The 20,769-nt window shown below is 40.9% G+C and overlaps 1 protein-coding gene across 1 annotated transcript; it reads right to left on the bottom strand.

The window, feature by feature from the left end:
• Positions 1-18: 18 nt before the first annotated feature.
• Positions 19-20,671, bottom strand: COMMD5 (COMM domain containing 5). The gene is made up of 7 exons (XM_009566336.2): positions 20,488-20,671; positions 16,711-16,871; positions 15,550-15,578; positions 11,593-11,643; positions 7,540-7,635; positions 5,656-5,731; positions 19-3,183 (listed from the first exon to the last, which is right to left on the bottom strand). Exons 1-7 carry the CDS (start codon positions 20,657-20,659, stop codon positions 3,082-3,084), a joined length of 687 nt encoding a protein of 228 aa, XP_009564631.2. The 5' UTR covers positions 20,660-20,671; the 3' UTR covers positions 19-3,081.
• Positions 20,672-20,769: the final 98 nt, after the last annotated feature.

Raw genomic sequence — 20,769 nt, 5'->3', positions numbered from 1 at the left:
TGATCATAGATTAACTTCTCTGTGTCTGTGTGATTTGATTTAAGAAACCCTGCAAAATCTTGGGTGAACCTTGCCATTATTGAACCTTTAACTAAGTCGCTGTTTTGATTGTAGCAAATTCCATTGAATCCCTTTGTTACATTGGCTGATGATTAAGTGCTGTTAAGAATTACACAGCCTAATCTTGTGATCTACCTCAAGAGCATTAATAAATCCTAAACCAGGATATGCGATGAACTGGCATAGTTGGCAGGATCCTAAATCAGGATTCGTGACAAATTGGTGTGGCAGAATCCTAAATCAGGATTCCTAACTGATGACTGAGTAGTGATCAGGTCGACAAGACCTCGGGACCAACAAAACGAGCATCCTATTCAAGTTATATCTTCCACAGCATGATACAGAAAGGGAGACTCAGTGTGCCCTTGAAGCACAACCAGACCTAGAGTGAGCTGGGTAAAACCATTTCTGTTCAGACATACTCAGATTCTTGGCACGTTACTTTTGTTCTGTACTAGAATGAAAGGGCTGCAGTCAGAAATTCAGTAAAATTCAAATTCCAGAGTATTTTAATTGTGAAATAAGAAAATATTTCAGTGTTGAAGAGGTATTTAACACATAATTCGCCATTAAGTTCTGAGAAACCTAACAATAATTTGAAGGCTTATATTTTATCAAAACTATCCACTGGCCACTTCCACTAGCCATTTTTGTGGTGACAACTGCTGTTTTACTGGAAAACATATCTGTCAGAAGGAAAACCCAAATGAGCTTTTTAGTACAAAGGAATGAAAATCCTGAGTGTTTGAGTACACCACAATGTGCATGGTAAACCTCCAATTACAGTAAACTCCTGTTTAATATGTGGCACAACAAACTTGAGACTCCGAGGTCCATCGCCCCTTGCAAAGAACATGAAGAAAACAGTCAGGAAGCCTTTCCATTTCTGAGAAAGTGGGCAGCTGCTGTCACAGAACAACTGAAGGAATATATTCTATTTAGAAGGCAAAGGTATTTATGGATCCTTCTAATCTGACCAGTAAAAAAATACTTTACAAATATCTTGAGCAACAGGTCACTTTACACCCATGCAGTGTTCCATTTGACTGATAATACTTCACTTACAGCCCCAGCCAAGATACCTTTCCAGTTCAAACCCACACAAATCTAAATATTTAGAAGGGACAGGTTATAACACAGAACATAAGAATGTATGTTGTTTCACAGCTCGTGATAATGTAATTCCAGAAAGAAGGTGAACAAGCTTTACAAAGTAAAACTGAAAAAAACCCCATCACATTGATGCTATCTGCAGTCCATTTGAAGTTAGAGGAGCCGGTTCTTTATTTGCTCTGCTGTGACCTGAGCACAGTAGTTAAGATGCAGTATGGATCAGACCTGGAAGTTATTGATGAGTAGCTACAAAGACAGCAAATGGAACATGCAGCTTTTGAACAGTTTGAAATCATGGTCAATATGTTCACTTGAAACTACAAGACACATTCAAGCACAGGTTTTAAAAGCTCTCCGGACCACAGCTAGTTAGCTGTCGTTAGTGGCATGGACTGCTGTCAAAGAAGTCTTCTCTTGAGAAGTATGACAATGAAGTCTTTTAATGCTGTTGTGATTCTTGAAATCCGTAAGCCAAGTAATCCTGTCGTACACAAACAACTGTGGGAGCGTAAAAAGCCTCCCGAATCCACAGTTTTAATTTCATTAGTTTTCTGTAGGGAGTGTGGAGATAAAAGGCAAGTTCTACAATCACAAAGGGTGGTACTACCGAGGCAGGAGCCCTGCAAGCAGCTAGAATAAGCCAATGCTCAGCAATGGCAGTGGCACGTGCTTTCTAAACTGCCTTTGACAGCCAGATAAATTGTGTAGTTCTAGGGGCCATGACCTATGCAGTCTTTGGGCCATTGCTCACAGCATTCATATCTTTGCTGCTGGGGGAAAACTCGTTCAGGCAATGATTGAGGAATGCATCCCTCTGGGCAAAACCCTTAGGGATATACTTGTGGTCCCATGGCATTTAAATGAGACTTAAAACATATGCTTCAAGTTATGGGAGTTCTTCTAAGTTTTACTCATGGGCTAAAGGAATAGAATAGAACAGAATATTTCCATTGGGACCTACAAAGATCATCTAAGTTCAACTGCCTGACCAATTCGGGGAATTGCAGCCTATTCTTAACTGTTTTCTTCATTTGGGGGCTTGGATATCCTTGTACCTGTAGCACTCATTCCAGAGCTGCATGTAGTGTCTTCATCCCAGGATGCGACTTGCACAATACAAAGGTATTGCCTCCTGCTGTCCACTGCCATCGCAATGGCAGAGGTTTCTGCCCACTAATCATGATTCTGTTCACATCAAATATATAGGAAAGACATGAAACAAGCAGCAGGCATTTCCAGTTAGAAATCTAGGAGATCACTGCTATTTAGCCCATTCTGATCAACCAGATAAAGACTTAGATTGTACGTTTCCACTTCTGCAATTCTATTGCTCAGTTGATACTTCTTTCTCGATCCACAGACTTCCAAATTTCTTCAAAATTAGCCTTTAAATCTCTGTAGCTATACCTCCATCACTAGTGAGAAGCCAGGCGGCAGTTTTAATTAGGCAAAACTCTAGTTCACATTTGTCATACTAAATCGCAGGAATGGTTTTGGGTTTTAATTTTTTTTTTTTTTTTTTATTTGAGATATTGCAGAGTTTTCTTGCGATACACATTGACAGGGCTTCTGGTAGCAGGCTTTCAAAAATAATTAGAGTGATGAATCATAATCAGAAACAAATGACTCTTACGTCTATTAAGACTGTTATTTAAAAAATGTTTTGATGAATCATGCAAAAATGCTCACAAACAGCATTATACATTTTTCATAGACATATTTTTTGTTTTTTCCTAAGTCTTATAAAAAGAGCTTGTGCTTTTAATACTTGAATAAAAAAATATTTACAGCAGATAAATACTACGTTGTGGTGCAGAGAGGCAAAGTGGTGCTGGTCCCCTGCTTTGCCATTCACAAAACTCGCTGAGGGTTTTGAATCTGAACTATGAGCTCCTGATTTAAAAGCCTTCAGTCCTGGATCTTCAGTATGCTCCTCTTCTCCAAATCATTCATTTCCTTCAGTATAAGGGCAACATTATATCTCAGTTCTTGAAACTTTGCAACTGGTACCTGAAACAGAACACACAGGTCAGAACACACAAAGCATCTTACATCTTAGGAACTTTGTCTAGGGCTTGCCTACGCACAGGGAACATTCCACAATGTCCAGCCCATCTCTCTTTAGCTACTTTATTTTTTTAGACAAAGGATTTGAGGTTAATGAAATTCAGTTAATTCAACTAAATCACCTGGGTGAAAAAAGAGTAGAGTAGGATAAGAAAGATAAAACAGCTACGTTTTCTATACTGTCTGATGTGAGAAAGGGAGTACTGCAGAACGTGAACTGATGGCTGCTGTGGTAAAGAAAGAGTGTCATGGATTGAAATGAAAGAAAGACTGCTGGAAGGTCGTGGAGCCTATGGAATTCTCAGTTAACAAGTTTCAGATATTCTGCATACACATTCAGATATTTCTGCTTGCAGGAGAAAGGAATTGAGCCTCAAAGTGAGAGGCTTGGCAACAACCTCAAGAAAAAAGAAGACGGGGCACTGTCTGTACAGGGAAGGCAAAATATTTTGATTAAATATACAAAACATTTTCGACTGTGCAGGAGACTAATGGCCTTTCCTTTACCATTTCAAGCCTGAGAAGCCAAATGGATAGAAATCTATCATCTATTAAGACAGAGAACTACATCTGAGCAGAGGCACAGATGGGTAACACAGACTAACACTAGCGCAGCGCACAAACGCACGTGCTCACAGGAGTGCCAACAGCAGTCCCAGGCTGCCCTGCAGAGCACTGCCTACTTCACCTGACTTCTCTGACTACTCTGAAGGTGTGCAGGTCTTTTGACAGAGTCTCTTGTTGTCCTTCTGCCTACTGTAGCACAGACACCCATTACGTGAGAGGAATCCAACAGCCAATTTGCGTTTTCCATATGCGTCAGAAATGCATAAAAAGACATCATATCCTTTTCACTTCTAACAGATACACAAAACACAAAATGCTGCAATTCCCATTGCTTTTTCAAAAATCTTCATTGCCAGGAATCATGCTATGATTAAAAAAAATCAAACCAAACCCAAGAGACCAAAGAGCGTAACTTCTCCCTGTGGCATACACATCCTAAAACTGCTCATAACAGAATTATCTTCTGGACTTACCATCTCACGTAAGCCCTGTTAGTTAGCAGGACATTCTGAATGTGTCTGAATGAAAGGAAACTGAAGAGCTGAGGACTGCATTTGCTTGCATATTGTACCTTAAACCAAAACAAAGATCCATCCCAAACAGCTACAAACTGTGGGAAGACCACTCATCAAATACAGAAAAGGTATTTACAGCCAGATCTTTGGCATTCAGATCTAAGCAGCAGCAGTGAAGAGCCGATTCTCAGAGAAGAGATATTGTTTGCTATCAGATATTTGCACTTCTGTGCGTACTGGACAGGAACACCCACTGCAGAATAGCAAAGGGCCTTCCACTGACTTACAACAAAAAAACCCTAAACCCAAATGAAAACAACCTGGAAACAATACCACCATGACCGAGACTTGACATTACACAGCTGGAAGTAAAGCCCCAAATCTAACAGTAAATAATTCATACTTGCATATATGCAACTTACCCTGATGTAAAGGGTTAACCCGAGGTCCATGGTATTCCTTAAAGTTCCATGGAAGACCTCAAACAGAGCATACAGAATGCCCTGAGCTGGACTATTCACAGAGGGATGAATTTGTGAAATGACACCCTCAACACCTTGTAATGCAGCACAGAATTTGTGCCTTCCTCAATAGCTGCCTTCTTGTGAAGCACGGTAACAGTAGAATCAGCCCACCCCTATCAACACACAGTGCTTTGGTGCTTCCTCCAAACTACTACAAACACATGAACTGAAGCCAAAATCTGTCCAGAGTTCAAAGGTAACAATGCCTGCTGTGCACTGAACTCCTGAATGCACCACCATGTTATTCACAGAACAAATAGCTTTCCTTTTCAGAGGGTAAAAATATGGAAGAGTTTATGCCGTCTTCTGGCAAGCCTATACACAGAGCATCATAAGTACTGCCACTGACTAATTCTGAGATAAAATGAGTTTTTTTACTTTCCTTCTAGCATCAACAACTACTGAAGAAGAAAAAGAGAATAAAACTACCTCTGCCACAGAAGAGAATGTTACCATTCTCTACCAAATGTAGGAGATTTAGAAGTAATTTTCCTGCCCTCAAGAGGTCTGAAGGTTGCAGTTGATAACAAAACCATTTTTCATCAAACCAGACATTATGCAACCGTGCATAAAAGTGATTAATATTCTTCTAACAAATGAGGTTTCAGCAAAATGTGTGTAGGAACAGGGTATGAAATTATTTTGGTGGGTGTATATATTGTATGTGGCTACATGGAACATGAAGGATTCTAAAGCAACCAATTAAAATGCACTATTTACAAAAGCTTTAATATTTCAAATAGTAATTCAACTTTCTAAAAAGAACTTCAAGTGGTTTCTTTTTTATTTATTATGGCAATCAGACTTACTTCAAAGCGATGAGCTGTCCCATCCGAAAGCTTCATCATCATTAGAATGGATGGTTGAAGTGCACGGGCCAGTGAACTGAAATTATTTACATTATTAGCATTACAGCAATAGACATCAGCAGTGTGATGAGTACAGCATTGTACGTTAACAATTTAAGATGGTCATGTAGGCTTTACATAGAACATGAGTAATTTCAATCAGAGTCCTGTACCTGGCGGCTGGCTGGCAGCTCATGAACGTGGGAGTCCTGTCCAATTTACCTCAGTACTGAGACTAAATGTTTTTTAATGGTTTAGTAACTGCAAGTTTAGGAGCATTTTCATTTTACATCATAGTCAGTTTAGTGGAACTATGATGGGGATAAAAGCTGACCAAGTACTGCTAGTAACACTGCAGTTTTCTGAGTCAGTTTATGATGTCGCATTAATCCTTTCCATCCCTTCATACTGCCACCTCATTTGGGGAATCAAGCTCTTCCAGTCTTTATCCCTAAATTTGTGTTTTGTTATTTTATTTAATCATCCAAGGAAGGGAAATGAGTCATTCTTATGCAGCTTCCACCAAATGATGTTGCCAAAGCTTGCTCAGGTACTGACAGGCGTTACAGCCAGAAGCCAGACCTCTTCACAGAGGCTGTTGCGGGATGATAAGCAAGAATTCCGAGAGGGAAAGTTGACTGGAAAGGAAAATAATAGGAAGGAAAACAGAAAAGCACAATGTGTTGCTCCTGTGTAGTTTGGAAAACAAATCATAGGATCTGCCTGTAGCTTGCAAGCATGGTGCCTCAGGGCATTTATCCGTACATTTTGCTCTCCTATAGGTACAGATTTTTTCTGCATAGTGTAGTGCTTTTTTCTGCACTGTGTAGTGCTTACAGCACTGCTCATCTGAGAGTCATTGGGACAAGCAGCTTGTGGCCATTACAATTCTCACTTAGGAGCCTTTTCCTCTGATTTCAGGAAAAGGCTGGTGCTGATGGGTCTCTCAACCATGGCAGCAATGAGACTGCGCTCTCCCTCAGAGGCACGTATTCCTAAATGCAATATAAAGTTACTCATACTAACAATTAATGCTACTAAAATACTGGATTGTCTTCCAATTTCTCTCACCCTGCTCCGTGTTGGTTAGAACTAGACAAAGACCAGGAACAGCACAGAAAATAGGTTTTCATTTCCTTCTGGCTCTACCCAAAGATCCAAGACCCAACAAGCACACTGCAAGCACAGACAGGAAGGTACAAAAGCCTTTACTCCTGTTTCATGAGAGAAACTAGGAGGTAGATCAAAGACCAATTACATAACTATGGCAGTGTTAAGGTGCTGTTCTGAGGCCTCTCCTTGTAGAGCCTATGGCAGACTGTACAAGTGATCGAAAGTAATTTTATTTAACATGCAACATACAAATGGTAGTCTACTAGTCTAGAAGTTGAACAGATGATTTCCCTCCTCTGCCCCACTGAAATCGAGAGCTTGGATGGCCACATGAGGCTCACTTGATCCAATTTATTCTATCATCTCTGAGGACCTGTAGAGTTGTATCAGCTCCATTAAGTTTTATAATATGGAAAGAGTCAATCTCCAAGTGAAATGTTTCCAATACAGAAGTTTTAGAGAACAAAACAAATAAGGAGCTTAAAAAGTATTACTAGTAGAAGATGAAGGCAGCAGCCTTTTGGCAGGTCCACGTTAACAGCAGTAACCTGTATATAAACCGACTTCTACACTGTTCAGAAAATCCCCTCCCTATCTTACCATTTAATGCTACATTCCAAATCCCTAATGGCAAGATATATTTTAACACCATTAACATTTTTAAGCAGCACAAGAAGTCAGTTTAACCTTGTGCAATTAATTTCTAGAGTCACACAGGATTCTCTTTTATACCTTGTGGATATAGCTACATCCACTCTCCACCTGAAGTCCTGGACACTTGGCAGTCTACTTCTTTGTATCAAAGCTGTGCCTTCGGATGCAGGACGCCTGCAGAGTAAATCAGAAATAGGAGACTGAAATACAAATTTATAAAAGAAACAACTGTCTAAAGACAGAATAAGATTCCTCAGAACAAACCTGTCTGGCACTTGTTTCTCTTGTACATCTGTCCTCACTGAGACAGGTCTGAATGAGTGAGGCTTTGTGTATTTAAGAGAGTTTAGCTCAGATTACTCATTTTTCCTAGGCCTACCTATGGTGGATGTTAAAAAAAAAAGAGACCAAGTCTCTAATTGCAGCAAACTAATGTCACTATAAAGTTCTGTAAGAGTCACTGCAGTGGCTGGCATATGCACTGTATCAATTATATGCAACTGTGAGGTATAGAAAAGGATCTGCAAATGTATCTTTACCTTCAAGCAGATCCAACAGGAACAAGCAAGTAGGAATGAGACAGATGACTCGTGCAAAAAAAGTTGGAAAAAGGTCACTATGCTCCTTCAGCATAAAGCATCTGGTATTGTCTAGCAGCAATGTCTGAAAATATAACAATATTAAAGAGCTCTCTGAAGCATACTTAAAAAATTTAATCACACTTTGCTTCTTGCTAATCCAACATTACTTACAAAACTCTAAGTTCCTTACATAATGTTCACTGCCAACCCCAGCACAATCGTCAAGGTTTTTGCCTAGTCTAATGTGTAAAGACAATGGCTTCCTTTATTACTCATAGTGCAGGAGGAATCAGGCTGATCAAGCCTCAGTTCATTAATGTGATTGACAGCAATTAAACTTCAGATTGGTTGACAATCTTTAAAATTTTAACAGCATCTTAATCTCTAGGTAAGTAAACAAGCCAAACCTGATACAAAGACACAACAACCACCCATTTTTAGATATATACACAGAAGTACACAGAAGTATCTTCACAATGAGGTCACTCAGCCGCTCCAGTCAAGAACTAGTCTGGACTTCACGTTACTTACCTTTTCTTTTTTTTCCCTAAGCATTTCGTGTCTCTGGAAGTTATTTATGGTACATTGCAAAGCTACTCCAGTACTCCCCAGTACTCCCTCTAAGGGCAGGATAAGAAACGTTACATTCTTTATCCATGGTGCTAGACATAATCTAATTACAGACTTTACATCAGAAGGGAATCCTCTCTGAACAAATTAAGGGCTGTAGGAATGACAATCTAATATCCCTACTCAGATTCTTGTCAACTAGTTAGTTAGTGCCTTTAGAAACTGCCCAGAAAGATTAATTATTTGATAAGGTGCACAGGACTGAGAGGCTGAGATCTTCCAATGCTCTTGCAAAGGCAATATAAGAAAGAATTTATCCTTTTTTGGAGGGGTGGGGGTTGGGTGGTGTCAGAAGTGACACACATTCCAGACAGTGCAGTAAAGGAATGAGCAGAAAAAACAGATCAGCCAGTTCTTACTCACTGTCAACTACTGGATAGGAAGTAGGTCAGCACAGCTGGGTGCAGCCATGAGGAGCTGGAGTCTAGAACGGTCATTAGCAGGATTACACATAAGAACAGGCCTTTCCCTCAGTGGCGAGCTGCTGGCCAGAGTATTGCTTAATTTGGGGAATGCCTAAAAACAGGCACGCTGCTGCCACTTCCTTAAGACACGCTAACTCCCATCAATGGAAGATAAGTCTATTCAGGGCAGCACCAGCATTTTGTGGGAAGAAAGGGTAGAGAAAACAAGATGATATTCTAGGTAGCAGTGGTGGGAAAGGCTAACAATGTCAAAAAATTGAAGCTTCTGAATTTTGTTAAGCTGTGGCACTTCTGTGGCCAAACCACAAAGCTTTAATTCTGGTCAGGACTGCACTTCAGTCCCATTCCCTCAGGAAGAGTCACAGCTTTTACAGCTTAGCTTAAGCTTCTGTCAGTACCTTCTCAGCCTGGAGAAGATCACAACTGGAACTGCAAGAATCCTTTAAGGATGACAGAATGTGCATAGTGGCCAACATACATACATACATACATAAATTATACAGGCCATTAATCAAGCCATTGATTTCTAAGAGGAATAGCAAAATTGAGCAGAAAAGACTTAACGAATCTTACATCAAAAACCTATAGACTGTAATTGCATTTTGTAAACACTCTGTGCCAAGAGCTGCAATGTACGGTCAGCACACAGTGCAGGAGGCAGAAGTCAGAACCAGTAAAGCCAGAGACCATCCAAATTACATGTGGAAAGGATGATATACCTGGTGACAGCAACATCATCTGCCAAAGGATGCAACAGAAGAGCACTCTAAAATGAAAGATTAGATAATTTGCAGCAGCAGCTGACCTAACAGTATCAAAACTAAAGACAAATTCTGGATGGTTCCCTATGCACATAACGAAACCTGCGTAGCAGGCCACTGAACAGGGAGAATGAATAAATTAGTATGTGTGAAATGCTGATAAGTGGCCCACAGAATAAACTCTCCTGGCAAAAACTAAAGGTACTCTGAGAAAAATAGTACTTTTACTATAAACATTTAAAGAGAAGGAAGTTAGGGTTATACTTCCCCTGAAAAAAACTTTTAATTTCATGCAGTGATTTGATGGTGTCAATGTGGCAATCTTTTCTTTCTTTTCAGTTTACAAAGCTTGATGGAACTATGGGGACAAAGAAATACAAATGTCAAATTTCCAGTCCTTCAGAGCCATTGTTTAATGAATAAAATTGCAAAAACAGGATAAGAAGCCAGGAGAAGTATTAAAAATGGATTTTTCTGAGTTATCTAGCTCATACTGAATTTTTTACCAGATGCTAATAGTTCTCTTACCATCACAATCATACATATTTACAACTCGATAAACATATGTATGATTCAATGTTACATTTAAGATTATAAAAGCAGATCTGTCTAGAAATCAAATCTGAGGTGCTCTCTCTGGTCTCAAAACACAGAACAAGATTACACTGGATAATCACAGCTTTCAAAATGAGAAAAAGCTAAATTTTCCAGCATCGTGATTTCACAGTAGAAAACAGACAATCACGCATGCTTCAAATGACATCTAAATTTATCTCCTTTCTCCACTGCAAACAATATTTCCACTTTGCAACCATGAATTTTGCATTCTTAACACCTATAATTCAAACAGAAGAGCAAAGAAAAGATGAGAAGGCTGAATTTATTTTTACTCCAAGAACCTTTAGCTGTAAGCCAAGATCTTAACCAAGGAAATGAAAAACATTTTTAACTTTGGTAGCAGCATTCATATCACAACTATGTTTATCAAGATTCCAAGCAGACTATCTGGAGTAGTGTTGGGTTAGTGATACTATGCGCTGAGTGACCTCAAGTGTCCAGGAGGAAAGTTTTGCATATGCAAATATTCAGGCAATTTCTAGATGTAGAATAAGCAAAATATGGTTGAGCACAGAGCCACACAGAAAAAAGAAATTCCTAGAACAGACAAAAGAGTCTGTTCAAAAAGTTCTTGATTTAGTACTTGTTCTGAAGCTACTGAGGTGGACTGCTTAGTAAATAAATTACAGCTAGCAGAGCACTTGATATCACACATATGTCATCAAGTCACTCAGTATGAATTTCCAATTCAACTGTACAAGACTTGATTAAACACTGAGAAAGCTTCCATGAACCATGGCACATAGAAGGCGTATGTAGCTTGCCTCTCATCAAAGCAAATTTTTCACTTTTGCTCTAATCTGCAATGATAACGATAAAACTGCTTAATCCTGCAATGCATTTTCCATCTGTAGGTATTGACACACCTCACAGGGGCTACAGAACATTATAGGATGGGTGATGCTCACAGAAAAACTGGAAACTGGCATGAAAGCTTACTGCGTATATAGCCACTCAGGATTGACATCATGTCATAGTGAATCAAAACAATGGGATATGCTTGTTCTCATTAATTTTGAGAATTTTGCTGTTCCTTCAATAGTCCTGGGATTTTTGTCAGCACAGCTGTGTGTAACCCTGCTGGTTGCACAAGGCGTGATACGTGAAGACACTAACCTGTTACCAAAGACTATACTGGAGAAGTCCGCAATGAAATCTTCTGGTATCCTTAAAGAGAAGAGCAACAGAAAATGGTTAAGTGTTTTGTAACCACAAATATATTCGTAACCACAAATTTTTAGCTAAAAAAAAAAAAAAAACCAGCTAAATCTATTATAGAACACAAAAATTGTGTCAACATCTTCCATTCCTTAAAATTGCCATCAGGTCTTACGTAAGCACTTCGGTATTGATTCAGTCTAAGCTCTCAAAAGGACAGCCTATGTTTTTATATCAAGAATCCTAAAAGCTATACCACATCTTCCTGTCCTACCTAGTATGGCAACAGTGACTTACAAAGGAACCTGGTATTTGCCTAACTGCTCTCAGTTAAGTCAAGAAGTTTTTACCAATGGCTCTGAAAAGTGCAGAAGGCAGGCCAGCAATGCATGCTTTCAAAAATCCCTAACCTACATATTTCATTTCACTTTCACCTGAAGTGTAATGAAAATATTACAGAACAGATTGCTCCCCCAACAGTAAGAACAGAGGCCCTTGCAGCTAAGATTAGTTACAAATGGAGCAAATCTACTGTGGGGAGGACAAGCACAAACCACGAGAATTGGTTGAATAGACTCATATTCCATCCACCCGGTGCCTCGCTACTACTTTACCATTCTTCCAACACTGTTGTTGCCTTACAAACAAGTGCAGCTGATTTCCAGTTCAATATATCAGGCTGTGAACTGCAAAGACCGCAGAGCAAACACTACCCATTCAGCTTTCTTTGCCACACAGACAGTAACCTCCTACGGGGGAAGGTTGGACAAACAGGAGAGGTTAACTACTGCTGCTGCCACAGTTAAATCCAGCACTCAACATCAATCAGTACCCAGAGACATTACTCACCAGTGCCTTGAGATACATAGCAGTATATCAAAGAAAAATCAAAGCAAATAAGGCAGTTACCCGTCCTAAAGGGCTTTACAGTGTCTACTGATGGGAGAAAAAACAACTCATCAACTCACACAGTGGGAAGATTAAGCAGCAGTTATTAGAGCTTGAATTCTTAATGGAAGAAGTGGGGTTAAAAGACATTTTTAAACAGTTCTTGGATAAAACTGAATTCGTATTAGCATGGTAGTTATCTGGGGGAAACTGGGAAGAGAGGAGGAAGGACTAGATGGTGCTTTTTTTTTTTGCTGCATGTGTCTGTCTGTCTTTCAGAAGAGATAAGACTATTTCTGCAGACATTACCTATACTTTCTGTGCAAGAGTACCCCTTAACCCATCCTGATGATGACCAAATACCCTCTGTATGAAGTGGAATAGCTGGAGACAGGGATTCTAATAGGAATATTACGATACTTATCACAATACTTGCTTGACTGTAAGAGCAAGTGTTACTAAAACAGAAGGATTCATGATACCTCTGAGCTTGCATTATTTTCGCTATGCAATTCATGGTTTTGCTGAAAATTCTGTTCCTGTCTCCAGTAGCTTACATGAGGCTAGTCAGACACTAAGCAGCTCAGACACGGAACATGGCACAGCCCAGGCCTGAGCTACAGATGGCAATCAGTTTTCAAAGGAACATTCTGAGGAAGGGACTCAAAGCGTAAGGAAGAAGGTATGAGGATGTCTTAATCCCATGTTATTGGCCTGAGCCATGAAGTCATTAAACAACATGAGAGAGGAGGGGAAAAAAATAGCACCCATAATTTAGGGTGAATTTATTGTCACTGGCTTAGCCAGTCAGGCCAAGAAATAGGGGATCCAGAATGGCAACACTGTGAAACCAGTAGTATTGATCTATTTAACTGGAAGTGGGCATACCTCCCAGCTTCTCTCTCCCCCTCCACCAAAACCAGAAGCCGAGACCAGCTGTATCATCAGGAAACTGAGAATTACAAGATTGTATATGACTGGAATTAGTCCAATGTTCAGCTTTACTGAAGGAAACAAAATAGACTGCAGGAGCGGAGAAAAAAAGATTAACTGGCTCAGAGCTTAAACCTTTCAAAAGACAAAACAACAAAAAATGGAAACAAGCCATTTTTCTGCCTTAAAATGCAAAATACCTGCTCAAGCACTGAGTGCCAACAATGCCAAGATGCTGCTGTTCAACCAATTACACGTGTTCTTCATGCACATGATCACAGAAAGACCCATGGGAGTCACTGCAGAAGGATGTGTCTGAATGTAATTAGTAGGTGTCTCAAGAACGAGCAGGTATTTCATCTCCAAACCCAAGTGCACCGTGAAACAGAGGAAATGAAATTTCCTATAAGAATTGAAGGTGCTAAAGTTGCTATCAAATTTATGAAGTATCATAGCTTGAGGTTAAAATAAGCTATTTAGTCTTCTAAAAGTTTAGCCACAAGGTGAAGAGAGTTACTCACAGGAAATGAGACTATCAGATGGAAGTTAGGAAGAGTCCCAGTAATGTGAGAATCATGGGAGCATAGCACCAATGAGCAGCACATAAAACACATAAGTCTGCAAGCTACACAAATGCAGTTACCTGAACTGCAGCTATGTCAGTCACATCAACCAGAACAAGACAGAAATGATTTTTCAAGATGTAATAGATATAAAAAAACACCATCCAGACTGAAAAGTGTCTCCATAGTTCCATGAATAATCCATAAAGCACGGAAAAAAACCCCAAACCAACTACAAAAGGGTAAGTTATTAAAGTGTGGTTGAATGGAAAGGGCAGGGGCCTAGGAGTCTGTATTTCTAGATATAGCCTGTGAGTTCCAGCTCCCTCTTACACCAACTTTCTCCACTGAATAGTCATGCACCCCTGCAGAATGTGGCATAGAGCTTTTAGTGCTTTTCATTATTCCTTAGCCACACGGAACACATTCTGTGCACACCTCAAAAAACACCAACTTCCACTGGGTCAAAAGCAATTCATCAGTTTCTTACTGACCTACTTCCACCTGGGTGTGAACTCCACGACACAGTAGAGGAAGCAGCTTGCATTTTAGCTCACTAAACAAAAGGCAGGCCAAACTCCAGGACTGAGCTGCAGGCAAAATCATATCAACTAGCAAGGCACCTTTCATCATGGCCCCAATTATACCTCTTGCCAATTACACCCTGATGACATGTCTAGATCTGCAGCTTTCATTTGCCAGAAGTTGCTCAAAAAGTAAATTACAGTTATGACTCTGCAGAACGGAGTCTGAGGGGAAAACCAAAGCTCAGGTTAACTGACAAATAAGGATGAAAAAAGATGGAATTAGAAACATATACATTTCTCCTAGGTAGTAATCAGAATGCTAAGAATTATGGGAAATTATCTTTTAAAAATAACTGGGCCTTGGTGCAGAAGTTTCTCCATAGATGAAAATATTAACTGCTGTTATTCTTTCATTGCTATCAAATGTGGAAATACAGCAAAACCTATAAAGATTATTAGCAGCCAATGTCTAGGTTTTAGGATATGAACCTCTGTTCAGAGACAAAGTCTGTTTCAGTCTGTCAGAGTGACTAAGTCTGTAACAAAGGTTATGCTTTCTTGGGTAATGGGCTAGAGAGATTGCAGTTCAGCAAGGTGGTAGAACTTTCTGAGCATTATATCATTGTCCTTTCAAAGAAGAAAAAAAAGTAGGGCAGTTTCTTAGCTTCTGAAATGTTCACACTGTCTTACCAAACACATTAAAAAATATTGCAGGGCAAGGTGGGGATGGCAGAGAGAAGGTCACTCACATTTACATAACCTACATTACTGACTAAATTAGACCAATCTCCCCAGCATGTGAAATTTACTGCTCATGCTCAGTGCTAATGCAAGTCTTACACAACACCTGTTTTTTTCCTCTGACTTCACATGGCATTTGCCAACAGATGTATTATGTATTATTTACTGGTAATTTTTATACCAACTTTGTTGTGTAAAAAAGTAGATTTTGGAGAAGCAGTTACATAAAAGTTACGTAAAATTCCAGGCAGAAATAGGCATACCTGAGCTCCTTTAGGTCTTCCTTAAAAACCTAGAACGACAAAGAAGGTGAAGTTTTACAGGCTGTAGTCTTGAAAGACCATTTCTCACCTAGTGAAGTAATAGTGGTTATTTGCTTGGTATCTCTCCCTAAAAGTTTTAGTCTCAAATGACAGGTTGCATTTTGAATTGACAGGTTACATACTGAGAAGAATTTCTGGAAATGTTCAATCAAGTTGTGAGAAACTAATTCTGAAGACCTAAATCTCTTGAAAGCCTTTATTTTTGAAAAAATAATCCCTGTCATTTCTTTTATGTAGCTATCAATAAGGTAATCTTATTTTAGAGTAATTACATGCCCTTATTCTCAAATATGTTTAACCCGTCACAACAGAAAGGAAGTGGCAAAAGGTAAGCTCTGAATACTAAAAGCATAATTTCACTGTGTTTCCTGTAATATATGAGCTTGCCCAGGATTCATGGGTAAATACAAAAACCAGCATCTTAAAGAGGAGAGAGATGCTGGAAGCACATAAGTGGACAGCCCTCATGAAAATAAAAGAAGAAAAATGTGTAAGGTAAAGTAACATGAAAAAGGAAAGAAAACAGCCACAAAGAAAGAACAGGGGTTGGGAACACAGCAGCTGTAAAGATATTCACACAGACTATCCATAGCATAAACAGAAATAGCACTGTCTCCCAATCTCCATTGTATTGGTGTGGCCATAAGACCTTCCGTCCTCCATGGCAGATATATGAAGAAGGAAGGCAGCCAAAAAAATATGAGAAATTGTAAAAGTGGATGAAATGAGGAGTTTGTGAACATAGAGTCAGGGTAAGAGAGAGAGCTGATGCCAATGAAACAGAACTTTGCAATGGTTTATTCTGACATCTTAATTTAAGACTGAAACCAAACACGCATACTAAACAAGATGCTGAAGCCGAAGAAGATACAGAAATCTTTCTTTCCCAAGGCTTAAACACTTTTCCAAAAAGCTCACTGTAAGCCTACCCAACAAGTAAAATAATAAGCTCTAGATTTGTAACAGTTTCTTCCAAACACTTTAACTTGGAGCAACAACCCTGGCAAATAGCTCCCCACCTCGGCAAACAGGGTTTAGATGGTAACTCGCACGTGATGCAGCTTTTAACTCATCAGGACTCCAAGTACTCCCAGAACTTACTTCTTGTTTGAAAGTTGATAAGGGGAGTCTCAGTGCTTCTCGGAGAAGGGTATACATGCCAGAAATTAGGAAAGCAAGCTGTTCTTCTGAGAGATTAGAGCTTTCCGCAATCAGCTTGACAGATTCCTTGCAGTCTTTTCCTTCCAATGCATTAACAGTGACTGTGAATAAGAAAACAAAGCAAGATCCTTTACAAAGAGGTAGAGCTAGAAACCACGAACATTAACATAAACATGTCTAGGATTTTACTTGACTTAATGCACTGACATTTGTCCTGATGTGAAACTTTCACTTCAGGTCTCTGTAAATATATCTGATCACCCCTCACCACAGGTCAGTCTCACAACATTTTCCCAAGAGAAATTCAAAGGGTTACGAATTTGCATTGTAAAATTGAAGATGTTTTCACTGTTGAAATTTGTTACAGTGGAATAATGCAAAAAAGATAAAAAAATGCATTGCTTACAAGTACATATCCAACTTGAGCTTCTGTCAACAAACTTGTTTACATCACAAGTCTGCTTACAGCTTAATTACATTTCTGATACACAGGATAAGAGAGGACAGAGTAAACAATTCAACACTGTTCTGAGCAAGGAGACAAAACCAAGCCCTCAAGTTTTGTAGTTTGCACAACTGCTGATAATAGAAACTTTAAAGGAAATTACTGTTAACCCATGTGGCAACGTTATATGCTAATAACTGGTGTGGGTTTTCCTCAGTCTCCAGAATTCAGTTATTCTTCCTTTCTTCATATATACACTGGCTTATATAAGTTATTGCTGTCATGTCAGCCTCTGTCCTGCTCTGATCGGTCTCGATAGAGCCATGGGAAGCCCCACTGTGGATAAAACCCAAAGATTACCGACACAATGCCATTGCAGGATCAGGACATTAGATCAATCATTTATAATGAGGCATATTTAGTGCTGTGAATAAAACATGAAAAGTTAAAAATGTCCACCAAGTGTTACTGAAAACTTAACACTAAGAGATTATCTTAGTTTTGAAAAATTAAAAGCAGTGCCAGCCTTCCTTTTGGTATTAGGAGGGTTCTGCTGACTACTGTGTTCTAATTCTGGATAAGTTATGTTTGCTTTTCACATTTTTAAATGCACACCAAATTTAGTGGCGAGTCCTGGATTCACGCTGCTGATGGAATTTGTACGCACTATCAGCATGGCAGATTTCACACAGAGCAGCCAGGATGTGTAAGGTGCTAGTACAAAGCTTTCCACACTGTCTGAAAAAGGCTCTGCTCTATGACAACAAAACTGACTTTGAGAAGTCTATTTACTGGAAGGGCCAAATATAGACCAGCACTGAGGTCTGCCTACTAGATTTTGTGCACAGCAGGAAACGGGCTGCTGTCTACTTACCCTCTTAAATACAACTTTGATCTGTCTCTTCAAAGAGCAACAGCTCGCTTATCGTTTTTAACTAGGCAGCTTTAACGATGATCCTGGTCTTCTTTCCATTGACTATCTTGAATAATTGCTTAAAAAAAAATCTATGTCTTCTTTTATAACTTACTTGTTTTACCCTAAAATACATTTTTTTTTTTTTTTTTAACTCAGTATAGCTCAGGGAACTCAGAAATATCAGCTGTACCAACATTTCCAACAGTCAATCTGAAGGAGAAAAAAAAAATAATAATCCAAGGACATCCCAAGAAAATCTCACTGCTGTGTCATTTGTTCCCTATAGAAGATACGTGCAGCCTCAAACTTACACTTGCAGTTTAGCAGAGCCTCCAATTACACTGGGTGATTAACCATGAGATAACGGTATATGCAGTTTTTACACTGTGAACCAAGCAGGCATGTGAAGCAGCATTTCACCTCTTACAATAGTTATTTAGTAACAGAGTAGCAGCAACAGCCGCAAAAAAACTAACTTGGTGCCACGGTACCAGAGCAAATTGGATAAAATCTGCTGAAATCCATTATGTCTTCAAAGACTTCCAAACTTCCAAGGGAAAAAAAAAAAAATCACTGTCCTGCAAGCTGTTAAACACAGACCAGTGAGAGCAGAAGCTGACTGGAGATTTCTGCCAGCTCCGCATAATCTGGAGGCTGTCCCCATCCACTCTGGGGCACACAGGCACTTGGGTGAATCAGCGCAACAGGTGACCTCCCTAGCTTCAGATGTTTTAGAAGGACTGTTTGTTCCCCCTACAGTAGGAAGTATTTATTGCACACCTAAATATAAGTGATAATTTACACTGAAATTAAGCCCAGACGTGTGTTTGGAGATGGTCAGGCTTCCTGGCATTGACATAACATTTCAGTCTCCATTGCCTCTGCACTAAACAGCAAATATGGTTCAAAATCTGTATTCGCTTTTGTCCCAAATGCCTCTTCCTACGTGTAGCCTTATTGTTTTCCACTATTTTAAGGAAACTCTCCATACATTGCTCCATTTCTGACACGGTGCACACAAGGGTCACAGTGCTATACTGTGCTGTGCAGTAGTTGGTCTTCTCTCAGCTGGCTGCTCACAAGCTGTTTGCTCTGCTAATCAACTCTTCAATTATTTTGCATACAACAATTTAGAATCCTAGAGCAGTTTGGGTTGGAAGGAACCTCAAAGATGATCCAATTATAACTCTCCTGCCATGGGCAGGGACACCTCTCACTAGACCAGGCTGCCGTCAGATCATTTTGTGGCCTTCTCTAGAACGGTTCCAACAGCTCCATATCCTTCTTATGTTGGGGATTCCAGAACTGGACCCAGTACTCCAGGTGGGGTTCTACAAGAGCAGAGGGGAATCCCCTCCCTCACCTTTCATGGTTCTTTTGATGCAGCCCAGCACACGGTTGGCCTTCTGGGCTGCGAGCACACATTGCTGGCTCGTGTCAAGCTTCTCATCAACCAGCACTTCAAGTCCTTCTCCACAGGGTTACTCCCAATCACATCATCCCCCAGCCTGTACTGAAACTCTGGGTTGTCCCAACCCAGGGAGAAGCCTCACAGGCAAAAATCAGACAGGCAGAGCATTTCAGTCTTAAGGCCTCAACTCCTCTATGACACCTGCAGTTTGAGGCTCCTTTATTTTCTTTTTTGAGCCCTCATCTGGAGTCCTGTGTCCAGTTCTGGAATCTTCAGTGTAAGAAGGATATGGAGCTCTTGGAATGGGTCCAGAGGAGACTACAAAGATGATCAGAGAGCTGGAGCACCTCCCATACAGGCTGAGAGAGTTGGGCTTGTTCAGCCCGGAGAAGAGAAGGCTCTGAGATCTTATAGCGATCTTCCAGTATGTGAAGGGGCTACGAGAAAGCTGAAGAGGGACTATTTATAAAGGCTTGTAGGGATAGCACGAGGGGGAATGGATATAAATTGGTAAGGGGCAGATTTAGACTGGACATTAGGAAGAATTTCTTCATACCCCATCCCTGGAGGTGTTCAGGGCCAGGTTGGATGGGGCCTTGGGCAGCCTGAGCCAGCGGGATGTCCCTGCCCATGGCAGGGGGTTGAAACTGGATGATCTTTAAGGTCCCTTCCAACCTAAACTATTCTATGATTCTGTTATCTTCTCCAGGTCCTGCAAACACCCCCTACGCAGCGGGCCCGGGGCTGCGCGCTGCCTCCGGGATGGAGGAGCCAGACTGGGGGAACGGCGAGGTCGGGGCATCCCGAGGAGCAGGGCCCGTGCCTCACGCTCATGGATCTTACACAGTTTTAGAGCACAGACATGGAAATCCGCCCTGTGCTCCCCCTCAGCTGCAGCTGCGGGACGGGGGGAACAACGGGGGCTGCGGGCGGCACCGGGCCTACCTCTGAGGAGCCGCCGGAAGGTGTCCCTGCCCACGTCCTGCACGGCCCGCGCCATGGCCTCCACCTCGGCCGGCACCCGCGGCCCCAGGAACCCACCGCGGGCCCCGCCGCTGTCGCCATGCCCACCGGCCACCACCACCGCGCCCTTCCCCGTCACCGCCGCCGCCGCCATGGCCGCACGGCCCCGCCCCCGCCCCGTGGCCCCGCCCCTTCCGCTATAGCCACGCCCAACGGGACCCGCCCCCAGCACTACAGCCACGCCCCTGCACCGCAGCCTCCCCC

This window comes from Cuculus canorus, chromosome 10, assembly GCF_017976375.1.
Source record: "Cuculus canorus isolate bCucCan1 chromosome 10, bCucCan1.pri, whole genome shotgun sequence".
Taxonomy (NCBI): Eukaryota; Metazoa; Chordata; class Aves; order Cuculiformes; family Cuculidae; genus Cuculus; species Cuculus canorus.
Note: the sequence above shows the minus strand (reverse complement) of the source record. Positions and strands in the feature narration are given on the sequence as shown.